General features: G+C 60.5%; 1 protein-coding gene across 1 annotated transcript in view; it reads right to left on the bottom strand.

Moving 5' to 3' along the window:
- Nucleotides 1-10188: 10188 nt before the first annotated feature.
- Nucleotides 10189-20096, bottom strand: part of DHCR7 (7-dehydrocholesterol reductase) — a 15781-nt gene continuing 5873 nt past the window's right edge. Inside the window, exons 3-9 of the mRNA XM_059398983.1 lie at nt 18339-18442; nt 17577-17799; nt 16154-16244; nt 15182-15395; nt 13895-14099; nt 13144-13275; nt 10189-11497 (exon numbers count right to left, since the gene is read on the bottom strand). Of these exons, the coding sequence (XP_059254966.1) occupies nt 11033-11497; nt 13144-13275; nt 13895-14099; nt 15182-15395; nt 16154-16244; nt 17577-17799; nt 18339-18436 (1428 nt within the window). The 5' untranslated portion in view covers nt 18437-18442 and the 3' untranslated portion in view covers nt 10189-11032. The remainder of the gene's footprint in view (nt 11498-13143; nt 13276-13894; nt 14100-15181; nt 15396-16153; nt 16245-17576; nt 17800-18338; nt 18443-20096) is intronic.

Here is a 20096-nt window from a genome sequence, read left to right as displayed (position 1 = left end):
AAATCTTTGCCTGACCAGGATTATTCTGTTACATTTTTTAAAAGTTTTGGTTTTCATCTTACATCTCAAGTTTTCATATGGTGGGAGTGTGAGTCAGGATTCATTTTTCCCCGTTTGGGTTTTCATATGACCCAAAAGCTTAGATGTATTACTTTATCTACTTAAAATTTTTTTATTGAAAAAACCCCTTCCCCTTTCAATCACCTCAACACCTTACAGTCGGCCTGGACACAATAAACCCCTTTTTGTTTAGATTTCTTTCTCTCGGAAATATTTTCTATTTTTCAGTATATAGAAGGTCTTTTATGTTCTCAAATCAGATTTTATCCTAAGTGTTTTGTGATTTTAGATGCTTTAGTAATTGTGTATCAAAAATCTTTATTTCCTCTGTTTTTTGGCTAGTATCGGAATACAATAGGTTTTTACCTATGGACCTGGTAAACTGCGATTTTGCTCAAGTTCTCATAGCTGTTTTTGCAGATTCCTGCAAAACAGGATTTTCTGCACACAAGGTTGTGTCGCGGGCGCCCCAAGATCACCCTCAGGTTCCAGGACTCCCCGGGAGGACTCAGGGCAATTGGACTCTTACAGTCAACACGTGCGAATCAAAATCAGCGAAAGAAGAAACACACGGAGTGTAGGGGAGACCAGGGGAGACCAGATCTGAGCTTCCTCCTGGAGGAGCACCCTGACCCTGCGAGCACCGGGTCACGGCCACACCTGTGGGGGGGCTGCCACCCAGGGAAGCTCACGGGGGACACTGTGTCCTGCGTTTTTGCTTGACCTGTACGTGCCAGAGTCCCAGACTTCTGCAAGGGAACGGGTTCAGCAAAACCCATATTTAATTGTACCAAAGAGGGGTGGCCCCTCTTGCCAGAGCGCCGGGAGCCCTGCGGGAAGCAGAGTCCCAGGGGCCGGTCCTCTCCCACCATCCCTGCAGGAGGCTTTCCGGAGGGAGCCGCCCAGGTTGCCATGGCAACTCTCCCAACACGAGGATCCACGAGGATCTTGTGAATCCGGCGACTTCACTTCACTTTTTCCGATCTGTATGTCCCTGCACTTATTTTTTCCTGCCGTATTCTACTCTCTGGGATCTCTAGTATGATGGTCAATAGAAGAAGGCTCTGACGCCATTCTGTCCTTGTCCCTGATCTCACAGGGAAAGAATTCTGGAGCCCTGACGCGGGCTGTAGGTTCTCCCAGGTGTGTCTCATCTATTCCCCCGCTTGCTGGGAGTTTTTCTCATGAACCGGGGTCCCATTTTGTCTTATTGTTTCCCCTCTGCGTGTCGATACGATTGAATGCTTTTCCTTCTTCATTCTGTTAATGTGATGAATTACCCTGATTGGTTTTTGACTGTTCAACCCATTTTGCAGACCTGGAATGACCCCGGCTTGGTCACAATGCCTTAGCATCTGGGAGCATTTCTGGGTTTGGTTCCCAAACCTCGAGCAGAGGACACATTGTATCAGATGCAGAGGACACATTGTATCAGATGCAGAGGACACATTGTATCAGATGCAGAGGACACATTGTATCAGATTCTGGACTGTAATTTTCTTTGTTGCCTCTGCCTTGCCCTTGTCAAGTTTTTTCCCTGAGGGTTACAGCTCCCGAAGTGAGTTGTAGAGCCTTCTCTCCGCCCTTGCGGGGCGAGAGAGTTTGTGAAGTAGAGGTATCATCCCTTTAAAAAGTTGGACAGAATTTGCCAATCAGCCCGCCTGGATCTGCCAGAATATTTTCAAGTTAAGAATCCAATTTCTTTAACAGACAGAGAAGCTAGTCAAATTTTTGGTGTCTTCTTGGGCCCCCTTTGGTAAATTATGTTTCTCAAAGAACATACAGTTTTTCCTGTGAGTCACCAGCACTTGGCCGTGAGCTGGGGCACCTGTGCGCCCTTTCTTTTGGGGACTTCTGTCCTCTCTGCTCCTCCTTGTGTCCAAAAACCACCGACTTATATATTGTCCAGGTTTTTCTTTTTTTTTTTTTCCATAATTTCAAGTCAACCAGAACTTAACTTTTGCTTTTCCTTTCCTGAGCGAGTAAGAACGAGCGGAGAAGCAGAACATCCTTCTGGAAGCGAGGGGAGGCTCTGGGGCTCCCCGTGCCAGGAGTTCTGTGTCCTCCACACCTGCCCTCCTCAAAGGATGCCGGGACCAAGTGTGTGCAGCTCTAGCTGTAAACCACCACCCCTGGGGCCCTCCGTCCGCCTGCTCCTTTGTGCCCTACAAGCGCGGGGAGCTTCCTCCCCCGAGCTGCCGCCGGCTGCCAGGAGTCACTTGGCTTGATTTGGTGGGGGGTGGGCGGCGAAGAATGGGGTGTTTCTGGCTCTCTGTCCTGATTCCTTGCCGTGTGGATTCTGGCCACCGATCCCGGAACTTTCCCCAGCCCGTGATTCAGTGCCAAGGACAGAGTTGGCGTTTGACTGCCGTCGGCTCCCGGGGTCAGGCATTCACTCCTCTCTTGGGGGACGGAGAGCGCGAGCAGACTCTCTCGAGGTCTGAGGTCAGGGCTGGGAGAGCCCTGGGCAAGTACATCCAAAGCTGTCCCTCGTTTGGAAAACAAGTCTTTCCTAGCCCAGAACTAAGCTCTGCTGGAGCCTGTATCCCTCTTGTAGGGAGAGGCCTGGCAGCCTCGGAGCATGAGGGCCAGGTGGTCCTGGAGTCACAGGCTTCTGACAGGAGGGTCGAGCCCTGAGCAGTCAGGGGCTTGTCCCTGCAGTGACTCTGACCCCATGTTTCCGCTCAGCCCGCTGGTCTGTGGAGGCCAGCATCTCTGCGCTCGGTGAGACCTGTGCGCCTGCTCTGGGGTCCTCCTGTGCCTCCGGTCACTCTCTGGGGCCCATCCTGTGAGACCCGCAAACGTACCACAGTGCCGCTGGCCTCACACGCCCTGAGCAGCCCCAAAGCGTGGAAGCCCAGTTAGCGCTGGTGACGTGGGACATCTCCACAGCCAGAGCCACCAGGGCCTCGGACACCGGGCTTTGCCAGAGAGGACGCAGTCACGGAACGGCTGCTGGCAGCTCTGACTCTGGCCTTGCTGTCCGCGGTGCTCCCATGGGCCTCCCTCCCCTTCAGACCTGGGCGTGGGAGGGAAGGGGAGAGACATCACAGCTGGGGGTCCCTGTCTCTTCCCTACCCTGCGTCACAGACACAACTGTGGGTTCGGCAGCGCTGCTGCAGAGCGGGAGTTGGGATGAAATCAACTGTTTTCCCCGAGTCTTGGAGGGAGGGCAGCAGGGCGATTTCAGGAGCCCCGTGCTATTGTTTCCCGGGGGGGTGTGGGGGAGGGGGATGCACTGAGATGCTGCGTCAGGGCCACGACCCTCTGCACCTCAGGGCACACAAGGATGCTGTGCGCGGGGGAGCCCAGGAAGGCTGACGGGACGGCGCCCCACCGCCACACGCGGCTGCGCGTTCCAGGTGGTGCGGCAGGAGGAGGAGCCTGAGGACAGCACAGGACAGCGCTCCCAGAGATCGCGGGAGGCTCCCGAGAAAGAATAGAGCAGTTAACCGGTGAGGGACGCCAGAGGCGCCTGTGCAAGGGAGAAGGACGACGCAGGACAGAGCGTCTGGCAAGCCGCCACGTATGTTTCCAAAAACCAGACCCGACCGCTACGCCCGGACAAACCCTTAGCAGCCCCGGAGACCACGCAGCAGAGGGGTGCGAGGTGGCTGGAGCTGGGGGGGCCATGCGCATGTTTCCAGTTTTTAAATTCGCTTTTTCTTTTGGGATATTTGCACATCCACGTACAGTTGTAAGAAATTATACAGAAGGACCCCGTGCCCTCGAACCCGTTTCTCCCATGGAAACACCTTGCAAGCCAGGATTCGACATGGACACAGCCCACCAGTCCTGCCCAGATTCCTCCTGTGTGTGCATGTGTGTGTGTGACTCTGTGATTGTGTCTCAGGGCACGCTCACGCGTCCACCCTGCAGTCCAGTTACAGAACCCTCGTGCGCTCCTCCAACCCACGCCCCTTCCGGAGCCCCCACATGCACGCGCCACCCCAGAGAGGGCGAGGGTTCCAACACAGGGGTTTGGGGCAGACACAGGTGTTCGGCCCTTGGCACTAGAGTGGAAGGACCCGTTGGTCTACCCGTTCGCTGTGGAAAGACCTCGGAGTTACTGCTGATGTTTGACCATTATGAATAAAGCTGTCGTCGGCACTTGTGTACAAGCTTCTGTGCGAATGTAAACTTTTATTTCTCTGGGATAAATGTCCAAGAGTGCACAGTGCCGAGCATACTGTCGATTTTATTTTACTTTATAGATTTTATTTATTCATTTGACAGACAGAGATCACACATAGGCAGAGAGGCAGGCAGAGAGAGGCGGGGACACAGGCTTCCCGCTGAGCAGAGAGCCCGATGCGGGGCTCGATCCCAGGACCCTGAGATCATGACCTGAGCCGAAGGTAGAGGCTTAACCCACTGAGCCACCCAGGTGCCCCATACTGTCGATTTAAAGCATTAATCATGGAAAAGAAAACAGGATGCCCTCACGTGCCCTGCCTGGAGGAGGGGCTCGGGCAGGGTGGGGTAGGGGCTGCAGCCCTGCCTTCCTTCCTCTGTGCCCGGCCTGCCTCCCCCACAGACTCTGCCACACACGTTATCCTGAGCAGTTCTTGCCCTGACTCAGGTTGGAGGATTTGCCGAGTTCCTGCTCATGCGGGTACCTCGCTGTGTCTTCCTCATCGGGTAGGCGGGGGGCGGCCCCAGTGTGCCCGTGAGTCACGGTGACCTCTCATGTTTACACTGTGCCCACCAGCTGCTTGTCCCCAGGCCGCTTCCTTCTCTCGGGCTCATGGAGCAACACGGGTCCGGAGCTACCTAGCCTGCAGGCCAGAGGGCAGAGGCCAGGCCGAGCTCCCAGCGGTGACAGATCTGGACCCCAAAGCAAAGGACTCGGCCCGGGGAGGCTGACGAGACTCGCATGCCTGCCCGTGGCAGAACGTGCCCCACTTCGCATGTGTCCTGGGCTTGCATCACGGATCGCCGCCTCGCATGCTGACGTGTAACCAGCCGGAGGTCGCGGGGACCTCCCGACTCCGCCTTCCAAGGGGAGGCCGCTGCCGTGTGGTGAGGCGCTCCCGCAGCATCCCCCGCTGCCCGTGTCGGGGGCACAGAGGCCTCTTGTGGACGCCCACGCCGGCTCTCCAGATGTGAGGAGAGCCCGGGGAGCAAAGGCTGCGGCCCTGGGGAGTGCAGTCCCTGCGGACGTGGTGACGGAAGCCCTAGCCGGCAGCCTCCGCCCTGCTGACGTTCAGCAATGGTGCGAGGTCATATTTCTCAGGGGCGTAAGCCAAGCGGTTTGGGGGGAACCTGTGCCCCAGTGGAAGCCGATCCAAACCCCCGCCCTTCTGGAGTGACTTTCTGCCCCACAGGTGGGCTGCCCTCTGCGCGTCGGAAAGCTTTCCGTCTGGCCCATCTCCCTTGTCACCACGCGGCCTTCCCGTCCCGGTGGCTTCAGGGTCCCCTGAGTGCCCACCAGACTGGGCTCCGGAGAGCGGGGTTTAAGCGCACAGATCTTGGCTCCCGGCGCCACAGCTGACGAGCCGGAACCTTGGTGTGTCCCACGGCTGATCCGCGCCTCCGTGTCCCCGCCCAGAGAGGAGCTGGTAAAGGCAGGCCCGACGGCTGGGATTGCGGTGAGGATCTGCGACACAGGTGACGTCCCTGCGACCGTGCCCCAGTCACGCCGGGAGCGCAGGAGTTGGCGACTGACGGGCGCAGCCCAGGTCCTGGGGCTGGGGATGGACCGGGGGCTGCGGCCTCCGAGTTTCACCCTCCCCCCGCTTGTGCTCGGGGGCTGCGTGGGCGGCAGGTGAACAGTGCGAGGTAGGCTGTGCCTGGCACGTCCGTTCCATGAAGAAATGGAAGGCAGGGAGCCCTGAGATGAACGTGCCAGGGAGGCCTTCCCTGGAGGGCCCTGGGTGTCTGGGCGGGGCTGCCGGCGGAGGGCGCACAGGTCCGGGGCGGCGGACGACCCGCGAGGCCGCCGGGGCACCGCAGATGTCCATGCCAGCGACTTTGGCTTTTATTCTGAGGCGGTGACCTGATGGGACTCTGCTGTCACGGGAGGACTCTGACTGTTGTGCTAAGAACCCACCGGGTGCGGCTGGGGAGACCAGAGGCGGGCGGGCCTCGGGGGGCTGGCGCTGCGGCCGTGGGGCGTGGGGCAGGGTGCTCGGGCCCCGGACGGATGCAGTCTGCAGGCATAGCCCGTAGGACTTCCCTCCGACCGGGCGTGGATGGGAGAAGAGAGGCAGGGATGATTCTGGGTCCGGGTCCAGGGAGCTCGAGTCCGGACTTGCCACCCCCGGGGGGCAAATGACAGGCAGACAATAGGAGCTGCTGACACGTGGGGTCGGAGACGCCTTCCAGAGTCCCCGATGAGAACAGAGGACGCATCTGGACATGAGGACAGGACTCAGGCCCAAGTGGTGTCAGTGGAGTTGCCAAGGTTTGGGAGAGAATTAAAAAACCTGGAGATGGGTGAGGCCACTTGGTTACCTGCTTGTCACCGAGAGCCCTTTGGAAGAAGCCCTGTTTATCCAGGGATTCAGACCAATCCAGGGGCAAACCTCCAACCTCACCCGCATTCTGGGGTGATGGGGAGCTGTCTGAGGCGTGCAGGGCTCCCTGTGGGCCACTGGGGACGGGCCAGATGGGGGACACCGAGTTTCTGGGAGCTGCAGCCAGCCACACCCTGCCCATCCCTATCTCTCCTGACCTGCTTCCAACAGATTCGTCCTGCAGACTAGCAAGGGAGATTCAGGAAGCCGACGAACCCACGCCTGGGCCTCTGTCCCTCCCGGAGCCACTTTCTTCCTGGGCACGGCAGCACGGAAGCCAAGCCACGTGGGCTGCCAGCTGCCATCTCCGGGGTGGAAACCAGCCCCTCTCCCCGAATTCCCTTTCCTCTCTGTCCGTGCCACATGCAGCATTCCTAATCTGTAATGCAACCCTGTCGAGGGCTTCCTGAAAACCGATCTTGATACAGATGCGGAGAGAACCACGATGAGACCCGTCCAGGGCCTCACCGACCCGGACACACGGCTCTCAGCAGCTTCGCATGCGGTTGCAGCGACGGCTTTCCAGCACGGGTCTCAGTGAAAACCTACTCATGAATCATACTTGTAAGCTCCAGGCTGGATGGGAGGGCGGCGGAGGAGGAAGTCTCGGAGCTCGCCTCCTCCCGTGAGGCACCAAGCCTGCAGCAGTTCCGCACGCGGGGCCGGTCTCTCCGGGAGAGGCCTGACCGCCAGCAGAACAGCTCGGCCACATCCAAAGAAATGCAGAAGAAGCCACTTCCAGGAGCATAGCGGGGGCACAGATGGGAGCTCTTAGCAACCAAACCTGCAGCACGGGGAGCCGCAGGCAGAGGGATGTCTCAGCATCGAGGTCCTCCCTCCAAGGGTTCAAGCCCCGCTCCGGGCACCCTCTGGGGATCTGCACGGGAATATGAGCCCCCAGAACGCCATAAGACCCCAGCCCCATAGTGCCAAGATCCTATGTCAGTCAGTCCAAGACCCTGCACAGAGACAGAGGACTGAAAGGACATCTATTTACTGACTCATTTTTGGACATGTGCCGGGGGCACAGGGATCCGGGGGAACTTGCTCTAGGAGCGGAAGTGTGGCCGTCAGCAGCTTCTCATCCGCCTTTCCCACGGCGGGTGCCGGCGGGTGCCCGCTGTGACCCTGTCTGTCTCCCTTGCCAGCACTGCTCGTCTTACCCCGGCGTTCCCCTGCAGACCCGTCCTGTCCAACCTGCCTGCTTCAGCAGACGCCCCTCCGAGGCAGTCTTGGCCCGTGGGACCCAGGTTCGGCTGAAATCCACCCACGGGACTAAAATGACAAGAGTACGGCACGGTGTCAGCTTTTACTCCCTGAATCACTAGAAACAGTGATTCTTGGATCTTCCTGGGTCCCCGCATTTCTCAGTAGCTGCCATGCGGGCTGGGGTGCTCAGCTTCGCGTCTGGGAACGTCTTTGTCATCTCACCTGCTAGAGACCGCGAGCCTCGGTCTGACGAGCACGCAGGAGACCTCTTCCTTAGACCTCTGTGCCTTCCTTTGGGGGATGGGGTTTAATTTCACAACAGGATTATTGCTTTAGGCGGGAGTAAAGGAGAGAAAGTGAGCAGACATGGCGGAGGGTGGGGTGTCTGAGTACAGGGACCCCTAAGATGGCCCCGTCCTGACCTGCAGAACCCGCAATGCCTCCTCACGGAGCACAAGGCGCAAGGGCAGCATGATTACATCAATGACCCCGAGGCCAGAGATCACAGATGGCCGCGTGCGGTGGGACACATGTAGCCGCAGGAGAGCAGGCAGGGGCTGGAGGGATCGGGCCAGGATCCTAGGGACACCGTGAGCACCAGATGGAGGAAGAGCCAGGACCCCTCCCCGCCCCCCAACAGCGTCCCTGGGGAGCACAGCACTGCTGACTGACGCCTCGAGTCTCCTAAGACTCATTTCGAATTCTTCACTCTGGAACCGTGAGAAACAAACCGGTGTTGTTGTCGACCCCACAGCATGTGGCCACTGGGGACAGCAGGACTGCAAGGGAGCACCCCTGGCTTTGAATGTGGCCTCTACCTCTCGCTGGTTGTGTCACGGGGGATGAGTTGCTTAAACCCTGATCCTGTTTCTTGGCAGGATCAGCCTCTGGAAACGGCCAGCAGCCGACCAACCCTCAGGGGGCAGAGCGAGTGCTGACAGGTCCGCGGTCTCGGGCTGAAGATCCGAAACGGAGATTCCTAGAACAACGGCGGAGCCAATAGGGTTGGCTCCGGGAGAGCGGCTCTTGTCTTCCAAGGCTCTGTGGGGAGGGGGCTCTGCCCCGCCTCAGCTCCCACTGGACAAGAGCCCCTCTGAACATGGTCACGAGTTCCTGCAGCGGCCCTGTCCTGGGGGCTCTGGACACCAGGGTGGCCCGAGGGACACAAGGAGTCTTGTCTAGAGTGGCACCACCTCCCTGCGCGACGCCGGCCGCGAGCCTTCACCATCTCTGCTCTCCCGGCCCCTGGGGCCCGGTCCAGGCCACCTGGCTCTGGGGGTCCAGACGGCCCCTCTCCCGAGGAGGAGACAGAAGGCCGGCTGTGTTCCCTGAGGCCCAGGGTCTATGGCTTCACCCTTCCCCGAGCATTTCCTGGACTCTGTAACCAGCACCTGACAGAGGTCCCCATGTCCGATCTTACTGCGCACAGTGGGGCACCTGGGCTTACCCTGGCCTGCTCAGAGCTTGGCCTCTTCTGCATCCAGTGGGGGCAAGCCTGGCCTCGCATTTGCACAGGGATCAACCCGCAGCCCAGCTGACACACACACACAGCACTGAGCTCCTGGACGGAGACAGGCCCAAGGTCTGCACCTGGAACTCTCCTACAGATTCAGCCTGAGAAGCCCTCTCAGAGCAAGGCAGGGAAATCATCACTGCCCTTACTATCTAAATGGGAAAGCCAAGGCACAGAGCGGGCGCGTCCCCTGATCCAGGTCACGCTGTTGTCTGAGGGCGGAGTCTCACAACCAGCATGTCCGGCCTCACTGAAATGAGTTCTCTGCCTGCTTGAGAGAAGGCGGGGTCCACCCCTCGCAGGGCCCACCAGGACAGTGGTTCCCCAGGCAGGCCGGTGTTCACATCGGTCACGTGACTTGTGCCTGGGACCCCATCAGCCTGGGGGCTGGAATGAATGGGCAGAGGCAGCGGCAGCGTGGGAGACCACCCTGCAAGCCGGCCTGGGGGGTCCGTGCTCTCATCCCCTGTGCCGTTCAGGAGGTCACCTGCCTGTTCAGCCAGTGCCTACTGGAAGCAGGGGAGACCCTGCCCGGCACCGCCCTGTTCCCTCCTTTCCAGTTTCTCCAGGCGGAAGGCAAGGCAGGCACCTGTGGTCCGGCATCTCGGATCACTGCTGTGTGCAGGCAGCCAGGCTGGGATTTCTTCCTCGGGTGAACAGAACAGACGCCTGCTCCCAGTGCGAGAAAAGCTCCCCCAGAGGGCTGATGGCGGGGCAAGGCTGGCACCAGTCCCCCAAGCCCCCCATGCCCCCCGGGGAGCACCCACAGCTCTGAAGTAGGGTCCAGCAGCTCATCAAATGCGTCTCGGTTCCCCCTTCTGTGTACCAGAAACCGAACCCTTACGGACCATCATCAGGTCGGATCGGGAGACAGAAACCACACAGAAGTTTAAACAGGGAAGGTTTAGTATAAAGAATGATCAAATCTACTAAGGCAGTGATGTTTAAAGAGAGCTTTCAAGAAAATCCTAGGGTGGAGTGCAAATGCCCAGTGTAAACAAATTCAGTTGAGAGGCATCTCCTCCCCCAGGCTGGGATTTAGACCTTGTTGGAGATGGCCCCCCGGAGGGCGCACAAGTGTGCTGGACCGCCGGAGTCAAGGTGGGTGGTCACCAGGCGAGCAGGAGGAAACCCTTGCAGAGGGTGGGCAGGCCCAGGCCGGCCGGCGGCTGGATCTCACAGGGTCGGACACCCGGAGCCACGGTCGGGGCTGTCTCCTCACGGCAGCCCCGCAGCCACGGGCAGCAGGGAATGCAGCGTCACTGAAACTGGAAAGAGGGCCCCCTCTTCCGTGCAGAGTCCTTCAAGCTTAACAGCAGGCTCGCAGCCCAGGAGAGACGTCTGCGGGGTCCGGCCGCCGTGGCAGGGCAGGCCAGAAAGAGGAAGAGCGTGTCTGCAGCCGGAAGTCAAGAAACGGCTACCGGCGGCTCCGCTCGCATCCACGTCCCCCCTCGCGCTGTGAGGATAAGTGGCAGCGAGCGGGAGAGGTCTGTGCCGTGACGGACACCGGTGCGTCTGGGCAGTGCGGCCGCTCGCGCCCCGAACACAGGAGAGACGCGGTCATCACAGGCTGTCGGCACCAAACCTCGGGCCGCCCCTGGGGCGAGAGGACGACACGCCGAGCACGAGGCTCTCGCCACTTCCGACGAGGGCCCGGAGGCTCCCGGGGGCCCCAGCAGAGCCGGCTGGCGGGCTCTTCGTGCCCCCTGGGGCTTCTCCCAGGGGCCGGGGCTCAGAAGACCCCGGGCAGCAGGCGGTGGGGCACGGCGGCGGTGTAGCGCTCCCAGTCGCGGCCATACTTGTTGGCGCAGCGGTGCTCGTCCCGGAGGCAGCGGTGCGTCAGCAGGATGGCCATGTAGACGACGTAGAAGTAGGGCAGCAGGTGGCCACCGCCGCAGGCCAGGCAGTACGCCAGGCTGCCCATCAGGTCGCCCGTGTAGTTGAGGTGGCGGGCCACGCCCCAGAAGCCGGACACCAGCAGCTTGCTGTGGTGCTTCTGCCCGTCGGCCGACGTGTACACGCACTCGATGACCTTGGGCTTCCTGCCCCAGATAAGGCAGCGGCCGTCCGTGCGGCGGAACAGGTCCTTCTGATGGTTGGCCATCCGGAAGATGTAGTAGCCGAGCAGGCCGAGCAGCAGGACACCCGCGGCGTAGGGGGTGGACAGCTGCACTGGGTGGTAGACCAGGTACAGGCCCTGCGGGGAGATGGAGGCACGGCCTGGGGTGAGACCCTGCTCCGCCCCATCCGGCCGCCCCCACCCCCACCCCCGTGTGCGGGAGGGAGATGGGGGCATGGCCTGGGGTCTGACCCTGCTCTGCCCCAACCAGCTGCCCCCCACTCTGTGTGCTGCGGGGGATGGGAAGCACGGCTGGGGTACAACCCCGCTCTGCCCCAACCGGCTGTCCCCCACCCTGTGTGCTGTGGGGAGACAGAAGCATGGCCGGGGTGCGAACCTGCTATGACCCCACCAGCTGTCCCCCAACCCTGTGTGCCACGGGGGGACAGGGAGCACGGCCCGGGGTCCGACCCCGCTGCACCCCCACCGGCGCCCCCATCCCACGGAGCACCTGAGAGAGGCCTGTAGCTGCCGGCAGCATGGGGACCGAGCTCTGGTGCTGCCGTGGCTCTGCCCAGTCCTGACTGAGGGGTGCTGCCCGTGTTTTCCAGAGATGTCCGGGCTTGTGCTCAAGGCCGCCTCCCCTAACTGGTGTGAACCCAGGTCCCTGTGCTCCCCAGGTCGGCACTCAACACGTGAACCCCGTGGGGCCGGGGCTCTCCTGAGGACTCTGAGCCCCTCCTGCGCGGCCCCTCTGTCCCGTCGCCCTCCCATCCGGAGTTTTCTCACCCGGAAGACTTAGCAGGAGTCTGTCCACCTGTCTGTCTGCAATGTTCTCACCCCCAGCCTCACCACTCTGCCCTCAGCCCGGCTTTGGTTATTTCTGGAGGTGTTTGCCAGCCACCCAGGCAGGTGGGGGCTTCTCCGGGGCCCCCTCTCGGGAGCCGGGACTCCCACTACAGCACCCTCCTACCCCACCCCAGGTCGCCTGTTTCCCGGGCTCTCCCTACAGCCGGGAGCCCGCGGAGGCACAGCCCACGCATGTCTCCTCTGTTCTCATCTCCCGCACAAGCCTGGTGCCCTGCGGACCCTCACCAAGCCTTGGAGGGATAAAGCGGAGAAAGAAAACCTCCATCCTTCAACCTTACGATTTGCTATGAGCATAAGCACCGCCCTCCACCCACCCAGTTCAGGCAAATCACTCCTTTTTACCCAAAGTCTACCCCATGACCTCTTTTTCTTTAAGTGTCCCATAGGGAGCCGTGTGCCCCAAATTCATATATTAGAGCCTTAACCCCCATGACCCCAGGATGGATCTGTATCTGGAGATGGGGTCTTTAGAGGGCAATCAAGGTAACATGGGGTCACCAGGGTAGCCCTGATCCCATGGGACCGGGGTCCTTATAGGAAGAGGGGATCAGGACACACACACACAGAGGGACGACCCTGTGGGGACCCAGGGAGAGCACAGCCGTCCGCACACGAGGACAGAGGCCTTGGGAGGACCCGGCCTGCCCGCACCTGCCTCCCAGGCATCAGCTTCCAGGCCGGGGACAGCGGCTGTTGTCCCGGAGCTGCAGCTGACTAAGCCATGGAGCCTCCCCTCCCTCCTGGAAACAGCACGATCCCCAGCCCCCAGGGCCCCCCTGGCACACCCCGCGTGCGAAGCTCAGCATGTGCTCGGCTGTGTCTCCCGGGGGCACCCACGGCCCGCCTGGGGACCAACCGGCCAAGTGCTCTGTAGGGGCGCATCCTGCGTGCGGAGGGCAGCCCCCTGGCCTCACCTGCAGGGTGTACAGGTAAGGCAGCCACACGCAGTCCCCCCAGCCCAGGTACCACCCGAAGTGGTCGTGGCAGATGTCGATGGTCTTCAGATACCAGGCTTCGTTCCAGAAGAAGTCCAGCACGTAGATGGCCTGCAGAACAGGAGGGCCGCGTATGGGCATGGGGTACCCGTGGGGCCCGCAGGAAAACCAGGCGGTCGTGCGTGAGGAGGCGGCACCAGGGGTGTCTCTGCGCTCCTTGGTGACCTGCTCCGCCGTACCCAGCAAAGCCTCAGGAGGTGACGCCCAGGCTGTGGGGTTCCGAGAAGAGTGAGGGCTCCTGGAAGAAGGCCTGGGACAGCCCATGGGGAAGGAGCCCGCGCGCCACAGACCCTGCCCACTGTCCCTGCTCCGGGACACAGTGCGGCGGCACAGCCAGTGACCAGTGTCCGGCTACATTAATGGGGAGACAAGCAGATGGATCTCCACTCCTCGCCCCTGCCTGAGAGCCGCGGGGACCATGCGGGGCCAACACCTCAGACACCACGAGCTGTGAACACAGCCGGGAGCACAGGCCGGCCGGAGCGGTTAATGCGCGTGCTCCGGGAAAGAGGCCCTGGGCCAAATGAGTCCCCAGGGAGGCCTGGGTCGGGGACCGACTCCCTTCTAAACACAGCGGGCTCAGCTGTCTCAGGAGCCGTCTGGCCTCCAGGTCTCCCCGGCCCCGCCGGCGCCGCTGGCCCCCTGCCCCCATCGGCCGCAGAGCAGCTACCTGCAAGACGTTGACCAGGACCATGGCGTTGGTCACCTGGCCGTGCAGCTCCCGTTGCTTGGCCGCAAACGACAGGTTGATGAGGGTCCAGGCCACGATCCCAGGGCGTCCGTTGAAGAACAGCTTAAAGTCGAACCACTTCCCAATTCGGGGGTTGAACTCAACGCCCATCATGTAGTTGTAAAAGAAATTGCCTGTGAATTTGCTTGAAAACAGAAACAGTGCGTCCGTTCAGCCAGGGAGTGTGTCTCACCCGGGGTGGCGGGGGCGGCACCCCGGCCTCAGTTGCAGAGGGCCGGTGGCCGGCAGGCCAGGGACCCCCCGATCCCCACGGCCGCCGCAGCTCTCCCTGGGCACTCAGCTCCAGCTCGGCAAAGTCACCCAGACAAACAGGCACCGGAGCTGCCTGCTGCCTCCCGGGCTGGGTGGGGAGTCTTCCCTGAACATCCAGGCTCTTCCCAGCCTCCTCCCGGTGGCCTCGAGGCATGGCCCAGGAGAGCGACACAGACTGGCTCTGCAGCATGAAGAGCGTCGTTGGCCGGGCAGATGGGAGGTGACTTGCGAGGGGCTCGGCCCCCACACACGAGTGAAATTATAAATCATGACTGGGTAAGGCGTGAGGAAAGCTGTGTGCTCAGAGCCAGGGGCCCAGGGGGGGTGCGGGGTGCCTGGACCGGACTGGGAGGGAGGGGGGGCGGGGGGGCGGGGCCGGGCGGGGGGGGGGGGGGGGGGGGGGGGGGGGTGGGGGGGACGGGCGGACGGACGGACGGGGGAGCGGGTTTGAGGGTGGGGGATGACCCCGTAGATGGGTGGACAGAAGGACGGGTGGGCGGACGGATGGAGAGCTATGCAAGGGCATGGCCGGCTGGGGGCGCACGACCATTCACCGCAAAGCGTCCCTGAGAAGGCACCAACCAGGCAGGCCGCCCCTGGGAAGCTCCTACATGAAAGCCACCGAGGTAACAGGACCCCTCACTAGGTCATTTCAGGCCTCACTCATATTCCAGAGATGGAGGCCGTGGGCTGCCTTTCCCGCCTCCCTGCTCCCACAGCGGCCCTACAGGCCATGACCCTGTACAGGCCAAAGATGGACGTGGTGTCTTCCACTGCACTCTTCCTAAGGCCGGAGAAGCCCCCAGACATCCAGAAAGGAAGTTCCCCAGAATGAGACAAGACGCGTCCGGCACCCCCGCCCGGGATCCCCAGCCCTCGGATCCGCAGAGGGCCGGCGAGGGACACAAGCACCCACGCTGCGCTTTAGGGCCTGGCCACTGCCGAAGGGCGTACCAGTCTTCAGCACAGGTGGGGAAGAAGTAGCCCTTGATCATGGCGAAGGTGGACACGGCGTAGCCGAGGCCGTTGGCGCACCACAGCAGCGGTATCCAGTTGTCGAAGATGATGGTCGGAGAGAACCAGGACAGGAAGTGCGAGTTCGCGAGCCAGACAAGGTGCGTGATGAGCCAGGCCTGCAGGCCGTTGATCTCATACTTGTTGACCACGCCTGCGGAGGGAGGGCACAGGGAGGAAGCGTTCCCCCGGCCCAAACAGCTGGCCTGGGCCCAGCCGGCTCCGGGCCTCTCTGGGGACACCCAGGCCGCAGTCTGGAAGCTGGGCGCTCCTGCTCCAACCTGGGCCCCAGGTCAAAATGCCCATAGCACGGTGATGCGGTTTGCCCCGGGTTAACCGCTCCTGCTTTCGGGGTCCCGGGAGGAGGCAAAGGGTATGACCGGTCCTCTGGTTCTGACTCCCCTCGGCCAAGCACAGGCCGGGTCGCCAGTCTGCCGTCTGCTAGAGTGAGGACGCCCCCCAGCGACCTGTTGGGAAGCCTTCCCACTGACCCGGGGGCCCCCTGCAGGCAGGGACAGGGCCCGTTCCACCTGCGGGGCTCCTACTGGCTTCTTAGTGACCGTGGGCAGCTCTGCAGCGCCCCCACCCCTGGGCCTCCTGCCTGGATGCAAGCGGCTGCTGTGGCGTTCTCCATGGGGAGAGGCTCCAGCAGCCCAGTGATGTCAGCCGCTGTGGGGTCAAGGGCCGCTCGTCCCCTGGTCACTGGGGAACGTGATCTCCAGCCTCCAGGCCAGCTCGGCCCTGGGCTGCCCCGGACACCAGCAGGGCCTGGGGCCGCGGTGATGCCCGAGCAAAGTTCACTTTCATTCTGTCCGGGCGCACACCCGGGGGTGGAAGCAGCACGGGGCAGGGCAGACCCCGTGAAGCGACCAGGCAGGGAGCGGGGAAGGGAGGCGCACGGGCTCAGGTTACCTGCGGGGGTCACGGCGCCCTCCTGGACGCCTCCCACGTAGCCTGGCAGGAACTTGTGGCAGAAGTCAGGAAGGGCCACATACAAAAGCACCTGCAGCGGAGAGCGGAGGCGTGTGACCCGCCGGGAGGGCTGGGCTCTTGCACACAACCTTGCCTCTGTTCACGGACATCACTCAGGCACCAGCACCGCGCGGGGGGCAGGAATCCCGTGTGTCGGCCGCTTGGTTCTTCCCGGGGAGCTCGTGGCTCTGGGAGCCCTGGCCGCAGGCCTGATGGGGCTCTGAGGGCCAGGAGCAGGCTCCCCCGGGAGAGCCCACGGGGCCTTGCCACTCCCGTGTCTGGGGCCATTTAAAAAAGTGAGAGATTCACGCGCCGTGCACTTTGCCCTTTTAGACCCTTCCCGGGTCACTGAGCGTTTTCACAAGATTGTGCCACCGCCACCACCATCCAGCCCCCAACGGAGCCCTCGCACACAGAGGGAGCCCACCCCCAATTAGCCTCACTCCCTCTCCCCTCCCCCACTGCCCCCGACAACCATTAAGCCACTTTCTATGTTTTCCACTCCAGACACTTCATATGAACGTCATGTACCACGTGGCCTTCCGGGCGTGGCTTCCTTCACTCCGCGAATTCCCAAGGTCCGTCCCGCCAGAGCACACGGGAGGCCCCGGCCCTTGTCCCAGCTGCCCAACGTTCCGCTGCAGGGACGGAGCGCGCTTTGTTTTAGCCACTCGTCCCCTGACGTTTCTACTCCTAAGCTATCGTGACTCGTGCTGTCCTTTCTCATTCTCCACCCAAGGGAATTGAGGAACAGGAAATGAGAGGGACCCTGGAGCCCAGAAGCTGGGACCCTGAGAAGGAACAGCTACTAAGGGTGGGAGCCTTCTTCCAGGGAGGAAACCTGGGGTGCCGGGGGGAGCCTTCTCCCGGCTCTGTCTCCCTGGATTCGGATAACGAACGACCCTGCCTGTTCACCGGGTTCTGTGTGCAAACGGCCCCGTCCTCGTGAACTCGTTCTGGTCTCAAACGCCAGCGGGGTCACAACAGAGCTGAGGACGTCCTTGGCCGGGAGCGTGCAGCCACGTGCTGGCAACACGGGCCCCGGCTTTGCCAAGTGGGGTCTCCTGTAACAGAGAGCATCCCTCTGGGGGCAGCAAAGCTCCGGGTGGTGCACGGGTCTTCCCTGGGCCGGCCCTGCCTCACGGGCCTCCCGCAGCGTCTGCGGCAGCTCCTGCAGGGCTGTGCGTGGAACAGCGGGGAGGCTCGCCCCGCACGTGGGTCAGACACCAGGATGCCGTCAGGTGCCTTCTAGAGAGGACAGCGCTAATAGGTCAGGCTCAAGTCCCCGGATGAATGGCCATCCCAGCAAGAGGGACCCTCGGCAGCCGCCATTTCCCGCTGGCAGTGGCCGGGGAGAGCTAACCTGGAACGTGACCCACAGAATGTAGAGCTGGGCTGCTTCCTTCGTCACGGATGGCGTCCTGGCCCAGATGTCCGAGAGCCGAGTGTGCCCGGTGGCGACGTCCAGCACGGGGGCCGTCAGAGAGCAGCTGTACTGGTCACACGCCAGGACGAAGTAGTACACGAGGAAGGGCGCGAACAGCAGCAGACAGACGACGCCCGCCAGCGAGAAGCAGTCCGCCTCCCTGCAACGGCGGACGGCGGACGCTCACCGGGGCCGCCTGGCCCAGGACCTCGCACACGAGGCTCCGTGCGTCTGTACGGGTCCCGTTGTTCAAAGCGGCCGGGGCTCAGGGCCGGCTGTCCGCTGTCAGCGGGGAGGCCCCCGCATCGCCTGGAAGAACCACTCCACGCGCGCTCTACGGCGAGCTGCCGGGAGCCTAACGGACCCATGGGCCCCCCTAGAAAGCCCAGAGCCGGAGGCCTCCTCTCAGCCACAAGGCCAGAGGCTTCCCAGTTCTGGGCACCCACAGCCCAGTCCTCACTCTCTCTGGCCCAAGGAGAGCAGAGACAACGGGGAGCCACACAGCTAAGACCCACCTGCTCTAGTCAGTGTTTCATTTCTTCTTCAATTCCTTACTCTATAAAATGGAAAATGGCTCACCTGTCATTAGTCTTGATGATAAGAATTGTGTTTAATAGGCCCCCAAAACCCCAGAGGCTGGCAACCTCTCACCAAGACCTCACTTTACTTTCTAGCTGGGAAGACTGGCAAGATCCTTACCAGGCACGGCCCCACTGCCCTTGAGTCGCGGCCCTGCTGTGGGCGATGCTGCCCGGACTCCTGGTTTGGGGGCCATCATGTAGGGATTTTGTAGCCATCGGGCCCTGAGGGAAGAAGACATAGCCTGCTCAGATGGGCCCATGAAGAGAAGCCACCACATCTCCCGCCCGATCTGCCACCGCGCATAGACGCGGCAGGCCTGGTTCTCACTCACCGGCCCACCACCTCCTCCTGAACAGCAGCTTCCAGATGAGGAAGAGACGACGGATTGTACTTCAGTCTATCCTGCCTGAAATCTGCAATAAGCTCCCACCAGGCCCTCCTGTTTCTCTTGGTTCAGTCTCCAGGTGGAGGCAGAATGCCCCTTACCATGTGAACCAGGCCTTCTTTTTTATTTTTTTAAAAGATTTTATTTATTTATTTGACAGAGAGAGATCACAAGCAGGCTCCCCGCTGAGCAGAGAGCCCGATGCGGGGCTCGATCCCAGGACCCCGAGATCATGACCTGAGCTGAAGGCAGCGGCTTAACCCACTGAGCCACCCAGGCGCCCTGAACCAGGCCTTCTGAGTCTCAGAAACCTCTTGTGATGTGCTCCGGCCTCCTACCCTCCCCCCACTCTCTCTCATACCTTCTAATCCAGACGCAGGAGGTCGTTAATGATCCTTGAATATGGTTCATTTCATTCAGGATACCTGTTACTTCTGCTTAGAACATGCTATGCAGGTCTCATTCAGGTCTTTTGCAAAATGTACCCCCTCGGTATGACTTTTTATTTTTCCTGGAGTTAATTATTGCCCAACTTTTTTCAAGTGCTAAGGTTTCTATGCCTATCACTGGTTATATTTTTTTTTCAGAGCTATCGTATATTTCAGCACTTTTTCTAGTCATCCTAACACAATAAAGTTTGTCATTCTCATTTTCCTTCTCCTCTGTAACCATTCATCCCGAACCACTGAACAAGCCAATCAGCTAATCTCCATGGCCTGCACCCCCGGCCCCTGCCAAGGCACTCTCCCTGATACTGTTCTCACCATGTAGAATGCTTTTCTAAAAACTTTCAGTGCATGTCTATTGTCTGTCCTCAGAATATAAGAACATATTTCATTAGAATATAAGCTCCCCAAGGGCAGGAATCATGTGTCCTATTCACTGCTCTACCAAGTCCTAAAACACAGTGTGGTAGACACAGTGTATCAAAAAATCATCACTCGGGGCACCTGGGTGGCTCAGTGGGTTAAGCCGCTGCCTTCGGCTCAGGTCATGATCTCAGGGTCCTGGGATCGAGTCCCGCATCGGGCTCTCTGCTCAGCAGGGAGCCTGCTTCCTCCTCTCTCTCTGCCTGCCTCTATGCCTACTTGTGATCTCTCTCTGTCAAATAAATAAATAAAATCTTTAAAAAAAAAAAATCATCACTCTACCAGAAAGGGTGGAAGAACTGAACTTGGCTCTGGGGGAAGCAATGACACCTACACTTCCAGAACAAGTTCTAATTGTGAAGTTTTCAAAATATCAAGGATAAGAAAACACGATTTTAAAAACTTTTAAAGCCTCTGCCTTCAGCTCAGGTCATGATCCCAGGGTCCTGGGATGGAGTCCCGCATTGGGCTCTCTGCTTTGTAGGGAGCCTGCTTCCTCCCCTGTCTCTGCCTGCATCTCTGTCTACTTGTGATCTCTCTGTCAAATAAATAAATAAAATTAAAAAAAAAAAAAAAAAAGAGGGGCGCCTGGGTGGCTCAGTGGGTTGAGCCACTGCCTTC

Source organism: Mustela nigripes, chromosome 1 (assembly GCF_022355385.1).
Source record: "Mustela nigripes isolate SB6536 chromosome 1, MUSNIG.SB6536, whole genome shotgun sequence".
Classification (NCBI taxonomy): domain Eukaryota; kingdom Metazoa; phylum Chordata; class Mammalia; order Carnivora; family Mustelidae; genus Mustela; species Mustela nigripes.
The sequence above is the reverse complement of the archived record's forward strand: the minus strand, read 5'-3'. Positions and strand labels throughout refer to the sequence as shown.